The sequence below is a fragment of the Carassius gibelio genome, chromosome B25 (genome assembly GCF_023724105.1).
Source record: "Carassius gibelio isolate Cgi1373 ecotype wild population from Czech Republic chromosome B25, carGib1.2-hapl.c, whole genome shotgun sequence".
NCBI lineage: Eukaryota > Metazoa > Chordata > Actinopteri > Cypriniformes > Cyprinidae > Carassius > Carassius gibelio.
This window is the reverse complement of record NC_068420.1, coordinates 8,857,350-8,879,180: the sequence shown is the minus strand read 5'-3', so window position 1 is coordinate 8,879,180 and position 21,831 is coordinate 8,857,350. Positions and strand designations below refer to the sequence as shown.

The following is a 21,831-nucleotide window of genomic DNA, read 5'->3' as shown; positions in this document are numbered from 1 at the left end:
CACAGCGCCCTCTGTCGGTCGAGGCTTTCAGTTCTCGGTTTAGCACCATAACATACCAGCATGCAGAATGTCAGCGTCAGCAGCTGTTATGCTGAATATGCTGACGGATAACAAAAATCTCTCGTAATGAATATCTTAAATCCCAAGAGGTCAGAGTGAACTGATCAATAAATGAATCACGAGACATTCATCACTCTAAAGCATTAGAGAGGCGTGTTAGGTAGAAGTTTAATGGCAGAAAAATAAAACCAGAGCATAAAGCTTAAATTAACACTTTTTTTTTTTCTGCGCAATTTCCCCTTTCTTAAAATATTTCCTCATGTTCAACGAACGGTAAGCCTGGCCAGCAGGCGAGGGCTTTGATTGGCTAAAATCTAGTTTTTTTGAGTGTACAAACCAAGCGTTTAATACACCAACACAATCATCATACTTTTACTTTAAATCAACATTTCTGGCTTGAGCGTAGATACTTTGTGGCTTATAAAACTTGAATTTGTTAACCTACATAAAACTGAATCCCTCATCTCGTTCAAATTGTGTTTAATAATCTTAAAAAAAGAAAGAAAAGAAAATACTGCAGCAATACTGCACCCGCTCTTTTGGTAGCTTAATATGAAAGCTAGCTTTCTGTTTGGTTTAACAAATTTACATAACATTCATATGGTACTGTAAAAGATTATCAAATAAAACCTTGCACGCACATAGGAGACAGTTTGCCAGTTAAGTGGAGCTGATCGATTGTCTCAATTTAAAGCCAGCTGTTTTTTCCCACTCAACGTGTGCTTATAAAGTGCTAAGGAAAAAAAAAACGCAAAAGTTTTGTGAAGCCTTTAGAGTCACAATAAAACTTTTTTTTTTTCTTAAGTGAAACATGAATTTTCAGTCATTTAGGGATGGAAATGTGGTTAACAAAAACAATAAATAAATAAAAGAGAATATTTGTTACACTCTTTTGCGCTTCCATTTCTTTCATGCTCACTAAATTGTTTTCCAAAGCATCCCTTCTATTCATAAAAATGATTTTGTGACCTTTTTAAAAGAAATAAAACCTTGTGACTGTATTTAAAAACAAGCCTGGTCCATTATTAACTAGGCACATTGTAACATGACGGGGTTGAAAGAAAAGGATGGAAACATATAGATACTTAGTCACTGCATTGCAAACTGCAATTTGACTCCACTCACTTCGATTATTAGTATCTTCATTAGTCAGATGTCCTTCAGAAACTGAATGTGGCTGTCTCTCAGCGTGATGCCACTTGCTGTTATATATCTTTTTGTTTTTCACAGGAAGTCTGTGTGTGAGAAAGTGCCTGCGGTGGGTTTATCTGACCCAAACTCGTGCTCCAGGTCCCTGCTCGGATTCATAGGTGTATGTGAGGGGATGGAAGGCACTGCAGTATGCTGGCCGCTGAAAATCAGGAAACAATCCCTATAAACTTCCTGTCCAGGCCTGACGCCCATCGAGACCACAGGTATGTGCTTCTTACTCTGGTTTATAAGTCCATGACCAGAGACCAGCAGCCCTGCCTGGAGGGATTGTGGGATAGTGGAAGATGAAGAGGGGGCCGAATCAGCAGAAAAAGATCTCTCCGTCCGGGGTAGAGCCTGGAACCACAGTGCTCGGAGAATCTGTGAAAAGAGAAAAACTCATTTTACTTTTGAGCTATTCAAAGTAATCACACTAACACCATGAAATGGCATTTACAACACATTGACCTTACATAATGAAGTGAAAAACAATATTTAGTGGTATAATAACAGTGTAGGGTGGGAGTTTCTTTTATCTGTCAGAATTTGAGCGCACTGTAAAACATATGTATGGAAAAATGTATAGCCTGCCGGTTATTAGACAAATTATGGTTTAAGAATTATACTGCATGACTGATGAACATTTCTGAAATAAATTATTGTAGTAATTGAGAAATGCCATATCTGTACTGGATTATACAATAAAATATATGTACAATTATATCTATAAATAAAAAATATTGGATAGATAAACTAAAACAATGATCACAAAAAAAGGAAATCTACATAAATTACATAAAATAATCTCCATACAAACAATAACATAAATAAATAACCTTCATACATTTTTTTTTATTTATATAAAATAAAATAAGGATCATTTAAATAAAAAGAAATCTTCATGCAACAATATAAACATCTATAGAAATCTATACAATTAAATATCTATGTAAAAAAAAAGAAGATCAATCAATGCAAGCAATCAACCGTAATCTATAAAAATCTACATTAATCACATAAAATAATCTCCATAGAAAAAATGAAATCTTTATAAAATTAAATAAATCATTAAAAAGGATGGATGGGTGGATGGATCAATCGAACTTCATAAAAAATTTAAATTTGTGTAAAACTAAATAAATATGAAAATATGAAAGAAATCAAACAAATAATGACCATAAAAAATACATTTATGGAGAATCTTCATACAAAAGAAACAAAATAACTATATATATATATAAAAAAAAACAATTGTAGAAAAAAATAAGGATATTAATAAAAAAAGAAATCTTCATACAAATATATCTAGAAATCTATAGAAATCTATAAAATGAAATAAACCTTAATACAAAAAAATGCATCTAAGTAAAATTAAAATTACAAATAAAAGTAAAATTAAAAGAAAACGAGACAATAAAAACAAATAAATAATTATACAAAAAATTCTATAAATAATAGTAATTAAAAAACAAATAAAATACACAGAGAGAAATGCAACTATGACTGTTTTAGAGAAAATAAATAGGTGCCTGGGAAAAAAAAAAAAACGAACAAACATTACGGTTTAGTGGTAATAACATGAAAAAACTGACTAGTACAAATCAAGTATTACAGAGCACTAAATAATCAGTTTCTTTAATATTTCTCATCACCCCTGTGGCATTAAATCACCATAAAAGCAGTTTTGGGACCAGGGAAAGTAACCGTTTATTGAAATCAAGCCTTTAATAGAGTAACATGAATTTCACGTGATGTGATGATGATCTACACTCTACCTGCAGCCTGGCTCTGCTGCCCCTTTCCCTTCTTCTTCTTCTTGTCCTTCTTCTCCTTGGATTTGGCCAGCTGTAGCAGGCGGCTGGGGATCTGGCTCTGCGCCTCGCTGTTCTGGCCCTTCTGGCTTGAATTGGAGGAGAATGGATTGAGGTTCTTCCCTTTGCGTTTGGAGTCCATGCGGGACAGGAAGTCTCTGGCAGACGGAGACGAGGAGAGTTCCACCTCTGAGGGGTCGGGCTCCAATGAATCCGTGCTCTGGAACTTTGAAGAGTCCTCAGACATGCTGGAAGGGGTCCGGTTCTTCCTTAACTCCTGCAGATGATGATGGAGAAATTAAAATAAATGTGCAAGCATTCTCTTACAATTGTTTCTGGGAACCTTAAAAATTGTTTAGACATGGCATCAAAAAGCAAACTGAAAAACACAACCTCATAGTTGTAACTGCGAGTGCTATTAAGTTTCGAATCATTTCAAGGTTTCAGGAAAAAGGAACTATATTAAGGATGAAGATCATATGTTAAAAACAAAATGGATATAATTATGCAAACTTAATGTGCAGGGCTTTTGTTTTCACATAATTACAGAACAGTTTTGGGGTGGAATGGAAAAGATTAGGGATTCTCTCAACTTATCAACATCACATAGTGCGAGAGTATTGTACCATCACAGAATAATGACATACATATGAATCTTCAACATATTTCCATTCACATTATATAGAAAACGCTGATGAAAGAAAGATTCAATCTTCACCCTCATTCCAAACCCTTGTGACTTTATTTCATGGAACATAAAAGGACAAATTATAAGATGGTGTGAGTCACTCTTTTCCATTTAATGAATGAGGACCGAAGCTTTGAAGCTTCGAAGTCTTCTGACTCAGGAATGATTCAGTTATGCATCAGATATCGCTTTCTTTCATGAACAGACTAAAGTAACCTATAGGGGGGATTTTCAGTGAATAATGACTCAAATTTAAGTTTGTTCCTCGCAGAAAATCTATTCAGAAGACTTGGAATATACACTACCATTAAAAAGTTTGGAGGGTTTATATATATATATATATATATATATATATATATATATATATATATATATATATATATATATATATATATATATATATATAAACGCTGTTCTTCAGAACTTTCTGTTAAAGGGCACCTAATATGCAAAATTCACTTTTACATGATCTTTGGACATAAATGTGTGTTGGCAGTGTGTGAACACAACAATCCTGAGACTCCTAGTCTCAACTAGGCCAGCCTTTTGATTCTCTAAACAGTATGACATCACAATGCTTAGGCCCCGCCCACAAGGGCTGACTGACAGTCCTGTATTGCCATAGTTTCCGCAGCTGTAACATCAACAGTGTCTCATAAGCAATCCCCTCACTGCTTTGTGAATGTCATGTCGTTATAGTGCTTGGCATTTTAACCGCATTTGTGTGCGTACATTATCAAAGTGTTATAGTTAAGTGCAGGGGTAGGCAAGTTCGGTCCTAGAGAGCCGCAGTCCTGCACAGTTCAGCTCCAAGCCTGAAAACAAAAACATCACCTGCCTGTATCCAGTGCTTAAAGTGGGCCGGTACGCACTGGTACTCAGTACCGCCACTTCCAAATAAATCTCTTGAGCGTACCGCCACCTCTCTGTGCGCCCAGAACGTGCTTACAACTCAACGTGACCAGAGAAAGTTTGTGAAACGCGCACACTCAGTTCGGCAATAATTCAAATACAGTGAAAAACACAACATGCTCTCCTGGCTTCACACTCTGAGTACTAAAACATCACGGAGTCGCTGGCTGACACCCCACCAAGCCTGAATGATATACATGCAGGTCAGGAGTGACAGACAGTTCGCAGCACTGTGTACAAAAAATACGTTTAAGCTCATTAGCGTTAGCTTTACAGAAAGGTCTGATTTACGCACTGTTACAACAGTCATTATTTTATTTATTTTTATTTTTTTTACAATGACATTTGAGTTCATGATTTTAATGTTGTTGTTTCTTGTGGCAGACTAAAGAGTAATGACAGACGGTTGATCTTTGAATACAAATTTAAGCCAATCTCATCTGGTCACCCTATTCTAAGGGTATTTTTTCCTTTGCACATTTTATTTATGTTCAGTAGCTCTTTCTAGCTCAAGCAAATCCACAAACTAATAAAAGGATTTATTATGTTTTATAAGGTCGCCTGTTGACTGCTGTATATAAAACCCCTTCAATATAGTTGTTGTTACCTCAGGGGATGAGGGGAGTCCTCAAAAAAAAAAAAACGTATATATATATATAAATAGCTATTAGCTATTTGGTTTCCCTTATGTATGGCTGAACACTTCAGGGTTGCCAGGTTTTCACAACAAAATCCGCCCAAGGACTTGGCAACACTGGTCATGTAGCTTCTACTGACTATTTATTTCTGTAGGTATGCAAAGCGGAGATGTATAGGAGATGGCGGGAATATGCAGCTCATTTGCATTTAAAGTGCTACACACCTAAATATATATATTTTTTTCTTTTGTTTTAAGACATGATCCAAAAATAAAATTTTCCAGATGTTATAATAAAAGATCTGTGTGGTATTTTGGGCTGAAACTTCACAGACTTGTAAAAAGGGGCATACTAGATGCCATTTAATCAAATAACCTTTAAAAAAAATCATGGTTTCCATAAATAAAATTAAGCTTGATTGATAATAAATTGACCGTTGAATTGATAATAATAAAAAATGTTTCATGAGAATCAAATCATGAATGATTTTTGAAGGATCATGTGATACTGAAGACTGGAAAGAGTTTTTAAATTGAGATAAAAATTCACAATATTACTATTTTTGTTCTAGGTTTGATCAAATGCATTCTTAGTGAGAATAATTTTCCCGAATTTGACATACTTTTGAACAGTAGTGTAGCACACGAGTCATATGGAGCTCCAGTCCTAATTTACTTTCATTATAATCAAAAAGAGTGGCCAGGATGTTCTTTAAAAAATGAAGTCACTCAGGTTTGAAACAACATGAGGCTGAATAAAGAATATTTTTGGTGAACGATCTTGACCTTGAGCCTCACCTCCATTTGTCTGATCTGCTCTGCCTCTCTCTGAACTTGCTCTCGTTCTCTCTCTAGTCTCTTCTGGCTGTCTCTGAGCCGCGCCAGGTCTCTCTGATACTCTTCTTTTTTACTCTGCAGGTCTTGCTTGTCCTCTTCCAGCTCCTTCCATCTTCTCTGTGTTTCGTCCTCTTGGGTCTGCAGCTGCGATTCCCTCTGGGCCAGTTCCCGTTCCCGCACTTCCCACTCTTTTTCCCTGCGCCTCCTCTCCTCGGCGTGGGCGGCCTGCTGCTTTTGAAGGCTGGCCACTTCTTGCCGCTGCTTCTCCAGGCTCCGCTGTTTCTCCTGCTCAATAAGTGAGCTGGGCCGTGATGAAGAGGAGGAAGAGATGGAGTTAAGGGATGAGACGGATGGGTGGCGTGAAGAGGGAAGGGGGCGTTCGCTGAGGGCATGCCGTTGGTCCTCGATGAATGTGTCTTGCTGGATGACAACAGCCTGTGTTGAAGGTGAGCAAAGAAAGTGGTTTTAATTGATGATGCAAACAGGAAAAAAGTAAAGCTGCTAAACTGCAAATGTGCAAAACCAAAATTCAGGTGAAACAGGCCCATCTGGTGGCCACAGAGCACCTGTCCCGGGAAAGGCCAACAATCACCCACTTAATAGTAGTACAAATCTATCAGAGTGTATCTGAATACATCATAATGCACTCTGCTTGATTACAAGCCTGCAAAATAAATCCCTGCATTTGGAAATTTCTTTTTCTTCTGTCGTGCTGCAGATGAAAGCTGCTGGTCTGAACACCAGTGAGCGACGAATAAGGCAAAAAGAGAATGACTCACCTGTAACGTGTTCAGCAGGTCATGGAGCTGAGCGACGCTCTGAAGAACCTGCTGTGGGAGGATCAGAGGATTCAGAAAATGAAATCGCCACATCTCTACAAGCTGAGATGCAGATCACTAGTCTACATTTTGTCACTTTATATTTGAAACTTTTATAAATAATTTCATCTATACATAATTATATATATAATTATGAATTTTTATACTAGTATATAAGTAGATTTGTAATTTTATATTGCTAATCTTAAACATTCATATAATTCTAGAGCAGTTGTTCTCTTTGTTTTTATTAATATAATATACACTATACAACTATATTTAAATGTATTATATTTTCATATGTGCATTTATTTAAGTGTGTGTGTAATATATATATATATACACACACACACTATATATTAATACTGTATATATTTTATACTGTATATACTGTATATATTTATCTCTCTCTCTCTCTCTCTCTCTCTCTCTCTCTATATATATATATATATATATATATATATATATATACACACATTTTTGATGCATAATTATATATACTATTTTTATTATATATTATGCATTACATATATCATTTTATATTTTTATATCATAAAATATATGTTTACAGGTTATTATACTGTATAGTTTATTATATTATATAATTTGTATTATATATAATAATAAAAAAATCTCTCTTTCTCTCTCTCTCTCTATATAAAATATAAATAAATCTTCTGGCAAGAAATAGTATTTATTATTATTACTGATTTAGGTAGGATCAGAAAATAATGCAACCCTAACACAAACTCATGTTGCATGCATTAATCAGAAAACCACAAGCTTGGGAAAGAATCTTGTCAAAGTATATATACGGCTAGGTTGTCTGGTCATGGTACTGAAACCAATTCACCTTTGACCTGATCTTCAAGGCTGTCCTGAACTGTTTCTGAACAGAAAATCTTACCTCGTTGTTCCTCTTGAGGAGTAGCAGGGGATTGGCGTTGCTGGCCTGTGGGAGAGAGAGGAAGTCACATGCTCAGTGCACTGGGTAAGAGGCTACTGTACACAAATCAATAATTAGCAATCCATGTGCGATCCTTAGACAGGGTACTGCAGGACCTGCCGGAAGTAAGCAGCTGTGATGACAGGTCGCATTGCTCTGAGGACAGTTTTAATGTGTCCTCATTATCAAGTTACTATACAGTCATGTTCTGCGATGAGCGTGTGTGCAAACTTATAGTTCACTTCAGGTAACGAGTGCTAGAGCGGACATACACTCTGATGCTCAGCACTTAATGCTTTGAGCATATGGTGATGCACTATTGAGTAATGAATCAGATGGTAATGGGAACACATCTTAGAACAGCACTTGAAATAAGAGTGAACAAAAGCTTTTTTTAATAATGTACTTATAAAAATGCATATGTAATGTCATTTAACATCACAACACTTCTTATTTTTCAGAATGTACAGATTTAAATTGTACTTTTGCACTAATTTCAACTAACTTTATCTATATATGATGACATGCTACATGATCTTTCTGATAAACACAATTTCTGAAAGCTGCCTGTCTTGACCGGGTTATACCTTCTTTAGAACGCTGTCTGACTCAGTCCTGCGGAGCTCTGCCGAGTCTTCCGTCTCCTCTCTGTCTCCATCTGCAGGAGATCAAACACAATCAGACTCACCTGGAACAAACACCCACGCACACGAGTCGCATCACAAAATGCTCTCACGCACACTCACACATTCACACACACGTGGAAAACGCGCCCACCTTTACTCTTTGAGATGTTCATCTGGTGACTATCAAAGCCTCCGAAGGTTTCCGCCCGTCGTGGCAAAGTCACGGGCCCCGCCGCACATACGCCATCCTGCACCGCTGCTCCTAGACTGTCATTTACCAGAACCTGCAATGTCTCAACTACACACAAACACACACAAATTCAACATGGAATAAAGTGTTTAATGCAGATAAACACTAAATAGTAGATTTATAATTAGTTAGATTCTCCCAAAATGGAACAATCAAAAAATAAATAAAAAACAAACACACCAACAGCTCACAAAAGGTTAAGAGGAGACAGTAATCAATACTCTTTCCCATTCTTGACCTGCAGCATTAAAGCAATCCATTATCTGTTCCTGCCCTGTGGATTCAGATCAGCTTTACGTATCGATTCTGCCCATGTCCACGTTCCTCTAATGAATACTCCTACTTGCTGTATGAACTGTGACAGGCACTATCTATCACTCCCACATTCAAAGCATAAGCATCTTCTCAGCACTTTCAAGTTTTTTTTTTTTTTTTCTCTAAGTACACTCTAAAATGCTGTTCGGGAATATCACTTACTTCATTTTAATTGTTGTTTTGTCACTTCCAATGGTTTTGGAGGAGTTTTAAAGAAATTGTTTGTAGTTTTTGTTAAAGCACATTAGGGCTGCGCGATTAATCAATATTACGTTGAGATGATTATGATGAAACAACAAATATGCCTCACATAAGAAACCCAGGAAATGCCTATAGCGGTTGCCGAATAAACAGGAGATTTAACTGCTTTCATTAATTCAACGTCACTAATAAACACACGACTAAGGCAAATTATGAAAAAATTAAATGAATATCAAATAAAAATAAAAATGTTCAGCGTCCACCTGTATTTTAATGTCAAAAATAATTTAAATGTCAACAAATAGCTACAAATCAAAAATCTTTTTTTTTTTTCACCATTTATTGCATTTGTGTTATTTTCATACGAAAAAGTCTAAGCATAATGAAAATTCTTAGATTTTTACTTAAATTTTGACCAATTAGTATCATTACATTGCTTACTTGTATCATAACAGCAAAAATAAATTGAGGTTTAAATAATAAATAATTAATATTTGAAAACACTTATTGCGTTTTATTATTTTCATTTAAGTAGTAGCTGCTACAAGCACAGCCAGTGTTGAGGTCTTTCTGAGTCTGTCTGACTCACATATTTAATGTGATTCTGGTTAAGCAAGGTTGTGTAACTGGCCAGGGACCATACGCACAAGCTGCACTATAATCTGATGCAACATGTAGCTAACACCCTCCACTTCATAGAGTCATTATAAAACTAAATTATGCTCTAAATCTCAGCCCTCTAAGATTGCAATGTTCATAAAAACATATTCTAAAATGTATCAAGTTTACTAGCTGACATATGTTTGTAAGACGCCTACGGTGTTTTTCCCGACTTTATATAATAAGCATTATATAACTGTACTGGTCATCTCACCTTCCTTCAGAGCCTCTTTCATGATTGGCTCTCCTTTGGTGATGTCATCGGGTGTGGCCCTGAAGAGCATTCGGTTGCGAAGGATGGTCTCGTCTGGTAAGCCACAGTCACACATGTCCCTGAACAACTTCACTTTCTCCTCCAGTAAAGTCAATATCTGCTCATCCCTCTTATGCAGCTGATCTGTAAAGACAGATGTTTATTTCATGATGAGAAGCGTAAGATTCACTGCATCTTAGCATCTTCTACATCTAATTTTCATGAGTTTTCAGTCATTTTTAGTCACTAGAGTGTTTAAAAATCATTTTAAACAGACTGTACTCATATGTACTTGTATACTAGTATAAATATTTAATATATATATATATATATATATATATATATATATATAATTATCTTATCTTATATATATATATATAAATAATTATCTATAGATTAAATTATTTATAAAAGTTTCAAATATAAAGTGACAAAATGTAGACTAGTGATACTGTGTTGTCATCCTTTCCAATCAAAATGCTTGCCACAGATGTGACAAGAATTTCACACTCATTGTGCAAAGACCTTTACTTTTTCCTCTTAACCCAAACAAACCATATCTACACAAACACACAAAAATGAAAAAATGGAATCCAGTACCTCTCAACTCCTTGACTTTGATTTCTTGAAGTCTTCTGTCCTCTTCGTTTTCACTAGGCACACCTTCATCATCATCACCCTCCCTGGAGGAAATCGAGAGTCTGTAAAGAAAGACTACTAGCTCACAAATTGTGATGTTTAAAGTACCTATTGTCAATTATGTTAAGCTTAATTATTATTAATCATTATTTGTACTATTTTATCAAGATAAATTAAAAATAAAACACAGAAAAAGTAATGTAGATGGATTTAAAAATTAACTAAAGATTACAATTTACAGTGTTATTTTTTGTTTTTAAGAATTACATTTAAGTGAGCATAAAATGATGGAAAAGTTAATCTAAATCTAAAAATTAAAAAAAATGTAATGTATAATTAAATATTCAATATTGGCCTAAAATTTTTTTTTATTGATCGATATATTGTGCATACGTTCTTCCTGTATATAAAATGAGAAACCGATTCGAGTCTCACATTGACTGCATGGCCTCCTGAATGAGCTGCATCCATGTGTTCCTCTCCTCCTTGGAGCTGGTGTATACTTCTACCATCTCAGGCTTCTCAATGCCTGCTGTTATCAGGAACAATCCTTTCTCCTCATTGGCTACTTCCCTCACAATGAGTTTCTGCAGGGAGATGACAGTGGAGCGCTGGTCCTGAGAGTGGAGAACAAGAAGATGAGATGGGACTAGAAAATAAATGGGCCAAGGTTACACAATTAGAAAGCTCCAAATAACTTAAAGGAGTCATATGATGCGATTTCAATTTTGCCTTTCTCTTTGGATTGTTACAAGCTCTTGGTGCATAAAGATGTTCTGAAGCTGACCTCGCTCACTCAGCCCACCGTGTGTGACGCAGTGTTTTGTTGTGAATGCGAAACTACTTTGTTTGGCCTTCCAAAAGAGGACACAACTAGAAATCAGTGGATAAGTTGTATTTACAACACTGTTACAGAACAGTCTGGCCCAAATATTCAGATGTGTGCAATGCATTTTATGGAGGACTGTTTCCTGATCCTGGGAGAGCAGACTACAATGTCAGCTGTTCTGACTCTCAGACTGTAAGTACGTTTACATATTGAAAGGATTTGCCACTGTTGATTCAAGCGCAAGTTTTGAGCAGTGTAGAGTAGCGCTTGTTGATTATCATTTCTCCAATCACAAATGTAGACATGGTTTTAGGTTTACGTGTCGCGATGGAACACAATGCGTAAAAAGATGCATAAAAAGGTCATGGCAGGAAATGGCATCCTTAATACGGTGCGGGGCGTAACATTTCTGACACACACTTGAGGCATTCAGCCAATCACAATGCACTGGATGGCTGGCCAATCAGAGCAGACCTTGCTTTTCAGACCAGACCAATGAGCCTTGTAAAAATCGATGCGTTTCAGAAAGGCAGGGCATAGAGGCGAGTCAATGTACAGTTTGTGGGAAATTATGTCTTTTTTACATGGCATGAACAAATTGCATTACATCAAATACACAAAATGTTCTTTTTAGCAACATCACATGACCCCTTTAAAATGCCAATGTTCCTATGAAAACCAGTGCTGATAAAGCTCCAGAGACATTACACAATACTGGATTCCAGCATCCAAACAAGAAAAGGTAATGTAAACAGTATTGATGAACACTGTTTAGGGAGTCACAGGCAGAGGTTTAATGATAAACATAATAAACATACCAAGGATGCGAAAATATATTTCTGGTCTTTCTCCTGAAGGAACACAATCACGTCCCTCAGCAGCAAAGCCTGGACATCTGGAGAAGAACACATCAAATAGATTTAAAAACAGGCCCTGTTTGTGTTAGTGTGGGTGTGAGTTGCTATGGTGATAGACATGACTTAGTTTTGTCAGCGAAATGTCAAGGCTGTTTATCGATGCACTGTATTTTGAAATGTGAAACTAGCTTATTACATTTTCTGAATTAAATGTGAGAGGCAAAAGTCACACCACAATTTCAAAATGTGGATGGTTTCCATGGAGCTGTTCTGCAGATGCTATTTTCTTCGGCTTGTTGATTGTGCTCTGTTGGTGTTAAAGTGTTGTGGGTGGTTGCTAGGGTGTTGTTATGTGGTTAAGGTGCTCTAAATGATTTTAGCATGTTGCTGTTATGTGGTTGCTAATGTGTGGTCAGTGAGTACTAGGACTTTGCTATGTGGTTGCTAAGGTGTTCTGAGTAGTTTTGCTACTCGGGATGTTGCTGTTGATATGTGGGTTTCAAGGTGTTGTGAGTGGTTGCTTCTTGTTATTGTGTCCAGGGTGTTATAGTTGCTATAAGGTTGTTAAGGGGTTCAGAGTGTCTTTTACACATTGTTTTTATATGTTCGTAAGGGTGTTGCTATGCGGTTGGGAATGTGTTCTGAGGGTCTTTTACAGTTATTTCTTGTTATTTGGATGGATGCTAGGGTGTTGCTATGCAGTTGCTATAAGGTTAAGGTATTCTGAGAGTCTTTTTCACATGTTGTTGTTAAGTGGTTGCCAAGGTATTGCTATGTGGTTGCTATTGTATTCTGAGTGTCTTTTACATGTATTTGTTTTTATGTGGTTGCCGGGGTGATTTTATGCAGTTGCTATAAGGCTGTTAATAAGTTCTGAGTGTCTTTTACATTAAATTGTTGTTATGTGGTTGCCTGACTGTTAATGTGACATTGCTATAAAGTTGTTAAGTCATAGTGAGTGTCTTTTACATGTGATTGTTGTCATGTGGTTGCCAGGGTGTTGCTATGTGGTTGCTATAAGTTTATTGAGTTCTGAGTGTCTTTTACATTTAATTGTTGATTGTGTTATTGTCTGAGTGTTGCTATGTGGTTGCTATAAGGCTGTTAAAGTGTTCTGAGTGTCTTTTACACATCATTGTTTATTGCGGTTGCCAGGGTGTTGCTATAAGGTGTCCTGTTAAAGTGTTTTTCACACTGTTACTTTGTTGCTAGGGTGTTGCATGTGGTTGACATGCTAAGGTTTTCTGAGTGGGTTTTATTATGCTGTTGATGTAATGCAGTTGCTAGGGTGTTGTGGTGGTTTTTCTATGCGGTTGCTAGGGGTTCTGAGAAATGTTTTATCTTTTTATCTGCTGATATATTCATTCACCAATGAACCGGTTGCATTGGTTCTCACCCTTTAGTCTGCCCGCAGAATTCTTGAGCTGCAGTTGCCCATCGTGAATTAACTTCTGCCCACGTAACAGATCCTCTCTGGCAAACATCTGCCCGCTTTTCATCCTCATAATAGACTTGCTGTCTGTCCTGCTGTACACTTCCTTTAGCTTCTTTTTCTTCTCATGCTCATTCACTTTATTGTCCACGGCAGCAATCACTTCCTTCACCAACTTCAGACCCTGGGTTACATCTGCATGGTCTTCTTCATTTTCTGTCATGAAATACTTCAGAATATTACCTGGAGCACTACAGATGAGGTCAACGGTATTAAAATAGCCTGACTAGTATAGTAACTAATCGTACCATTCGTGTGCTGCAGTATTCTCTGTAGTAAGACAGGATACTTTGTTATTCGTTGTGTGACTAACAATATACACTCAGGAATGCTTAGCCGTCGGACAACTGGGCTGCTCATCTTTTTCTGGAAAACAGAAACAGATGTGAAACACAGTTCCATTTTCAGGCTTGAGCAGGAATCAAAAGGAGGATAAGAATTAAAGTTCCAGGTTAATTTTATAAACTAACATACTATGAGAAATTTGTGAAAGCAAAATAATGAGATGGCTACCTTAATGAAGGCTTGAAAACGTTTGTCTTTGGTGTGAAGCTCCTTGTAGAAGTTCACAGCTTCATTGTGTCTGCTGCAGAACTTCCCATAGACCTTCTTCATTCTTTCGGCACTGGAACCTGAGAACTAGGGAGAAATAAATGGTGGAAAAAATGATACGTTACTTATACAAAATGTTCCATAGATTTAGAGGCACACTTCTCAATGTTCAATCACAAGTTTGACAACTACAACTTACCTGAGAGACCAGCACATCACCAATCCTTCGGATAACAAAGCCACCCTCTTCATGGCTGCCTGACTCTTTCTTCCTTTCGAGAAGCTGTGAGAAGAACTGTGTGTGCAAGTCCAGAACGTCATCTAACATGGGGAACATCTTCTCTACAGTCTGGGCCTCCAGTTGAACCTCTCTAAGTAGCCCTTTACTGTAAACATCAGCCATGATCTTCAAGGTCCTCACATGGTGCATTTCTGTCTGGATGAGTTCTAATAATGAGAGGAGGCAGGAACTTTATCATATGACCTTACAAGTGTGTCAGTGAACTCATTCAACAGTTTCAATACTTCTTCTCACAAAGTTTGAAAGTGAAAGAAGAAGCTTCTTGGGAGGGTCTTACCATAGATGACATCTTGCCTCTTGATCACATCCTTTTTAAGTGGTTTCAGGAATTTCTTGTCCACCGTAAAACTCCATGAATCTGCTTCCAGATCTTTGACATCAGCTTCAAACTCTCCCATCAACTGACTGTCCATCATCTCTGTACCTGCCATACAGAACGATTAGAACGATGCTGTTGTCTAGACTTTATACATTTGTTTCGGTTTATATAAAGTGAATGTCATTCATTCATAAAGATCAGCTACATTACCAATGTTAAGGGCTTTAATGTTTTTGAAAGATGATGATTATGCTTACCAAGGCTGTATTTATTTAATAAATAAATTAAAAACAATAACAATGTGTACTGTAATTGAAAATAGCTTTTTTTTATATTAATTTTTTCTATTTTATTGAAACTGTAATTTGTGTAATGGTAAATGCCATATAATAATAATAATATTTTTAGGAAATCGTAGTATTCGTATATCGTAGAACACCATTTATTTGACATCTAAATCTTTTCTAAAATGTTAAACATTTATTCACTCTCACCTTTGTCTAATTTAATCCTTGCAGGAAAAAATCCATTAATAAATAAATCCAAAAAAAAATAAATTATATATATAAGATTTTTTTGGGGGATTACTTATTAATGGATTTTTCATAAAAAAAAAAAAAAAAAAAAAAAAAAAATATATATATATATATTTTTTTTTTTTTTTAATGAAAAATCCATTAATAAGTAATCCAAAAAAAAAAAAAAGATTATATATATATATATATATATATATATATATATATATATATATATATATATATATATATATATTCTAGATAAATCCAGATAACAATGATATATTTGCAATTGTAAATGATTTAATTATTACAAATAACCACTAATTATGTAAATAATTAATAAAAAAACTCCATAACTTGATTGGACTCAAGACAGGTGTATATTGTATTGGTAATGATTCAAGTATGAAATGAAGAGACTTACCCTCATCAGTAAGAGATTCTGTGGACTCACTGACTTTACAGGTCTTGTGAAGAGAGTCAGTCGATTGGGACAGAAACTTCAGATTCTTTAGAGGAGTGTCTTCCATTGGTCTGAATGTGCAAAGAGCAGAAGATATATTGTATACTCCATGTTTTAATGCCCTACTGATTTATAATATAGTGAGCTCAAAATCTAAATATCAAGGCCACAATGAAGAAAAACAATGAAGAAATCTGCAAAACTGTGATTTTTAAAGCTATTACAATTTTAGATCTAAAAACATCTGTATGTTATCAGCTAGCATTGGCACTGACCCTGCAATGTTATTAATGGACATGCTCTTGGACAGCGGGTTACTGTTGAAAGACATGACACTGCTGGGGCTTTTCCGAGGAGGGGCGAGAGGGGCGGGTTGATCATCAGGAATGGAGATCGCAGACCACGGACGATCCCGTGCAGGCAGGGCTAAACATATTAACAAGGTAACATGGTCATATTTTAAATGAAGCAGAAATGCATAAAACATGGAAAAATGCACAATTATATAAGGACTTTACTTTTACTTCTAAGCGTGACACCAGGCGTTGAAGCAGAATCTGGAACGGTCTGCTGCTGTTTTTGCTGCTGAAAGAAATATTTTGAAGAGTCTTTAATCTGCATAGATCCATATTATGATATTAAAAGATATCCACTTTTAATGTAAATAATGACAGAATCTTACATTTGTGGTAAACTTCCCCATTACTCGTGTTATTTCTACAGTTTAGGTCATTCAACTGACAATAATTAGCGAAGAAACATATCAAACATGCAAAAGTTGCACCGTTTAAGACTTATGTCATATGAGAACCAAGATAGGAATGGAATACCTTCATTTTGACCTTGGCACAAACAGGAAGACTCTCTCTGCAGCCTTTGTGTACCTGTGCATTGCAACCTGAAAACAAACACACACACAAACCGTACAGTCAGTACTGAATGAAAGACATTGATCCATCAATTTAGTGTTATATTCCACTCGATCATATCCAAAAGCAGACAGAATAAGCCTGAAACTAGAAAAGTCGGCAGCAAACAGAACAGGCATCTGGAAGAAACACTGTACCAAACACTGTGCCATTTCCTGCTTCTGCTTGTGTAGGAGAGAGTGAGATTAGCCTTTTCCTGCGTAACTCCACCTCTGCTGATGTTTACCACAAATTTAACCACAAACACTTCAGTTGAGTCATTACTAGTCTTCATTGTTTAAAGATTTCAAGTATATGCGCTAAATCGGTGTTTACACTCATTCTTTCAATGAAAACAAGCTAATGCAAATTGTGCATTTCAGAAATTAAATATATAAAAAAAGAAGAGTTGATTGAAATTAAAATGCAAACACATTATATAAACATATGACACAAGTGATTGGTTACGCCAAATGTACAACCAGTTTGATATTACGCATATAATGCAATATGCAAAAATCCTAACATTACTGCTAATCCTCAGTCCAAACATACCTGCACAGATGGTGCTTTGGCTTTTCTCTGGCAGTTTACTTTGCACCTCATGACCACAAAACTGCATTACAGTTAGACACACCCAAAAGAGATTTGCAAGCTTTTAAAAACAAAACCACACAATCTCAGATGGTGTGCATGATGGTATCAAGGCCTGCTAGACCTTCAACAATCTACATGTTTGAAGGCGTAGAGACTGTGATAATTTCCCCCACGAGTTCACAACTTTCCCCACTCCCACAGAACTTCTCCAGCAAATCCCACACAGTCACGGAAAGCGACTTTTTTTTACAAGAAAAGCAACATCCACTATCACTCAAAAAGCTGGGTTCAGCAAAAAAAAGTTTTTAGCATTTAATAGCGGAGTATTAAATTGTTTAATAATAACAACAACCACAACAAAGCTATCAGACAAGACTTTCAGATATCTGATCAAACTGTCTAAAAGTGTCTCGCGCATCAGTCACTTTTGGGAAACGAGAGGAAACGGTAATGAGTCTGCCAGCACATCCTCTGAGAACAATAAACAGAGAGAGCAATGGTGGTAGCGGTGCGCTGACAGGATGTCCCAGCACACGGACTGGCCTCGGTGCAGCGCTGAGCCTCCCCAGCTGTGTGCGGGTGGAGCCATAGAGTGATGCAACACTGTGTAAGGCCTGTCTGGGCAGATAGCCAAGATTACTCCTGTTCCTTCCTTTAAAATACTGCTCACTCTGAGACACATATTCACCCAATTCTCCAGACGTATCGTGGCCAACCGTGTCTCTCCAGAAATCTCATGCGCAGCTTTAAATCACAATTAAGTACCTACATCTTAGAAGCAGTCGCTGACTAGCTCATTAAAATAGCTTTTTTATTTCTAGAGACAATCTGCGGGAATTTTCTCTATAGAATCAAATTTATTTAACCAACTTCCTGTGTGAATCTCTTGCGAATCAAACTTCTGCAAAAAAAAAAAAAAAAACACTTTCACGGTGGTAAGTTTAACTCCATGCATGACTGCTCTGCAAATAACAGTAAAGGAGGAAGTGCCAAAAAAGACATGAGCCAATGGCACAACAAAAGAAGCAACAGAATACAACAGTTCAGTATTTTACCTTTTTTTTGTTTTGTTTTTGCACACTGAACTGATGTGATCCAAATACATTTTTATTTAAGCAGATGTATCGTATGCATTTTTATCATAAATTGCATGCCCTTACCTAATTTTACAGGAGTTTTATATAAGGAGTTTTTTTGTCATTTTAGCCATATCGTAAATTTATAGTATTATTGTTCTAGCATGCAATTTAATTTATTATTGTTTCCTTTCAATTGAATTTTTTCCTCCAACACAGATAGAAAAGATATTCCCATAACTCTGGGAAACTCTGAAATATAGATTAATAAAGAATGTATATAGTAGATGTTGAATAGTGTACTGACTGAGCAGAACAAAGAACAGAATGGAAGAGCACAGAATTTTGAGTATAGCAATACAAAAAAGTATACAGCAAAACAGTAGATAGTATAGAGTAGTATAGAGTATAGAATAGAGAGTAGAGTATAGACCAGTATAAAGATTATAGAATATAAGAGTAGAGTGTACAGTGTATTATAAGAGTTGATTAGAAGGGAAAAGTAGAGAGGAGAAGGACGTATGTTTACAAAAGGTTATAGAACAAAAAGTATAGAACAGTAAACAAAAATAGAAGAATCCAGAATATGAAATAGAAGAGAACAGAAATACAGTATTGAATAGTAAAAGACGGTTATAAAATAAAATAAATGAGAATGTAGAATTGAAAGTCTTTGTAGAAAGCACAGTAAGGTTGAAAATAGAGCGCAGAATAGTAGAGAAGATTATAGAGTGTAGAATAGAGAGCTGTATCTCTTACTGGTGCAGAGAAAGGCATCTCTAGAGTTGATGGATTTGTTGCACTGCTGGCAGGGGATTGTGGGTACTGCCATGACCGCAGTGAAGAGATGCCCGTTTGAGGCTCTCTTCTCCTTGTCTTTGGCATCTCGCTCACGCTCCTTATTCTTGTCCTTCTCCTTCTCCTGCAAAATACAGGCCAAAAGGTGAATGAGTGAATCAGAGTGTAGATGTGTGATGTACAGTAATTTCAGACAGTCCAAGCTGTGCATTAGACTCAATTACAGTGAGGTCCCAGTCCAGATGGGAGATTCAATGGGAGCGGTGCACATCCATCATAAAACTCCCAGTGTCAGCAGATCACGGAGAAACCCCATCAGCTGCACAATCAATACTTTCATTCCTTGTCATCATTCATCTCCTGCTGCATGTATTCTCAAAATCTGTCTATCTTCAACATCACATTTACAGTATCCTCACTGTTCTCAACATTATATCTACCTATCTATCTACCCATGTGTCCATCCGTCCTCAATGTTAAAATCTATCCATCCATCTTTTCATCAGTCCTTTCATCACATTCTTACTACAGTATCTATCCACAAACTTACCCGTCCATCTATCATCCACCCATCTTCCATCTATTCATACACTTATTTATACATTTATCTACCATCAATCCATTTACCAATTTACCCATCCATCTACCTACCATCCACCCATGTACCCATCCATTTACTCATCCATCTATCCATCCATCTTCTGTACCATCTATCATCCATCCATCTACCTATCTCTAAATGTATCAACCATTTATCTACTGCATCCATCAATCCATCTACCTACCACCAACCAACCATATACTTGTCTATAAATTTATATACCCATAACTCAATCTACCAACGATCTACCCATTATTCCATCCATCTACCTACCCAACCATCCATCCACCGATCTATGAATTTATATACTCAATCCATCTACCATATACCCATCCTTCTATCTATCTACCTACCCCTTAACAATCCATCTACCAACATATAAACGTACCCATCCATGTAGCCATCTACACATCAAATACACTGTCCTTTTCCAATGTCTTTAACACTTTACTTGAAGTGTCAAAACCACAGTATGCTCACTACATCACTCCCTGAGAACAAAGATAGCTCAAGTGGAGAAACCTCAAATTGTGACCATATTCACATATCCACCCTGATTACAAAACCCTGTCTTATCTGCTGCAACAATTACATACCAAGATTGTGATCATGTGCAAGCCACAATGGGAATTTTTTTTTTATATATATTGGCCACATTCAACTAAATGGATTAAAAGCTGTCTTATTAATTCTTAATATCCAATATATACTAAAAACAAGTAAAAGGCTGCTGTATATTCACTGAACTAGTATTCCAGTGAGTATGGATGGGTGGCTTAATGTCATAACATCAGGAAAAAATTATTTGGCTACAAACAGTATAGGAAGATAGATAGTCAAAGTGCACTTCCCAAAAAAAGTTTAAACATGGCTAAAAAGTAAAAACATGTCCAAACACAAACACAAGTGATTTACGTAATTCACGCCTTTCTCAACTGGAGCGAAACAATAACCTCGGGAAGCAAAAAAAAAGTTTCCAAGCCACTAGAATAACACATTGCACATGAAACCTCTAAAACATCAGAACATAACAGCAAACAAATGTCTATTTTCTATATATACGTGACGGGAAAAAAAAAATCGAACATCTGCTCTTTGGTAACACAGTCTTACCTCAACCAGACCACCAGTATTCTTGATCTTCAGTGACCGACCCTGCGGTAAAAACCTACGACACAACGTAGACATCCCTGATGCAAGGTAGCCAGTGAGTGCACTGGCCTGAAGGTATGGCAGATGAGGTTAAAAGTCTGTCTGCACAAACACATAAGTTCCCATGACGGAGAGCAGGCGAGCCAGCCAGAGGAAGTGACTGCAGTTACTTTCTGTCGTCTTTCACATTGGGGCTCAACTTAAAGATACAGTTCACTTCCTTTTACCATAGACCCTCCCTAATACAAAAGGCAGCTTTTTGTTTGTGTTGTGACATTTAGCTGATTCAACACAGATCGAAATTCGAATCGACACTGCAGTTAATTCAGACCCGGCAATGTTACATCAAACAATAAAGATGCATGCATCCTGTTTATATCAATTGCCTAGTTACCAATATGACACTCTGTTAAAAAACAAAAAGCATGTGACAAATTAATGTGGAGGGTTTTTTTAGGTCAAAATGTGTGTATAAAATCCTAAATAATCATATTTAAATCCACAAACCATATATGGTGGCCCAG

The 21,831-nt window shown here is 36.5% G+C and overlaps 1 protein-coding gene across 14 annotated transcripts in view; it reads right to left on the bottom strand.

The window, feature by feature from the left end:
- Positions 1-210: 210 nt before the first annotated feature.
- Positions 211-21,831, bottom strand: part of LOC128013719 (A-kinase anchor protein 13) — an 87,015-nt gene continuing 65,394 nt past the window's right edge. For 4 of the 14 annotated variants that reach the window (XM_052596873.1, XM_052596883.1, XM_052596884.1 and 1 more), the window contains 21 exons: positions 19,516-19,678; positions 17,006-17,073; positions 16,694-16,760; positions 16,451-16,601; positions 16,137-16,246; positions 15,153-15,299; positions 14,774-15,021; positions 14,536-14,661; positions 14,271-14,388; positions 13,927-14,178; positions 12,492-12,568; positions 11,280-11,461; positions 10,806-10,906; positions 10,167-10,349; positions 8,678-8,824; positions 8,488-8,558; positions 7,862-7,906; positions 6,916-6,966; positions 6,098-6,571; positions 3,027-3,339; positions 211-1,632 (listed from right to left, as the gene is read on the bottom strand). In XM_052596873.1, coding sequence (XP_052452833.1) covers positions 1,574-1,632; positions 3,027-3,339; positions 6,098-6,571; positions 6,916-6,966; positions 7,862-7,906; positions 8,488-8,558; positions 8,678-8,824; positions 10,167-10,349; positions 10,806-10,906; positions 11,280-11,461; positions 12,492-12,568; positions 13,927-14,178; positions 14,271-14,388; positions 14,536-14,661; positions 14,774-15,021; positions 15,153-15,299; positions 16,137-16,246; positions 16,451-16,601; positions 16,694-16,760; positions 17,006-17,073; positions 19,516-19,678 — 3,153 coding nt within the window. In that variant the 3' untranslated portion in view covers positions 211-1,573. The remainder of the gene's footprint in view (positions 1,633-3,026; positions 3,340-6,097; positions 6,572-6,915; positions 6,967-7,861; positions 7,907-8,487; positions 8,559-8,677; positions 8,825-10,166; positions 10,350-10,805; positions 10,907-11,279; positions 11,462-12,491; positions 12,569-13,926; positions 14,179-14,270; positions 14,389-14,535; positions 14,662-14,773; positions 15,022-15,152; positions 15,300-16,136; positions 16,247-16,450; positions 16,602-16,693; positions 16,761-17,005; positions 17,074-19,515; positions 19,679-21,831) is intronic. The other 10 variants (XM_052596886.1, XM_052596874.1, XM_052596887.1 and 7 more) reach the window with 8 other exon arrangements.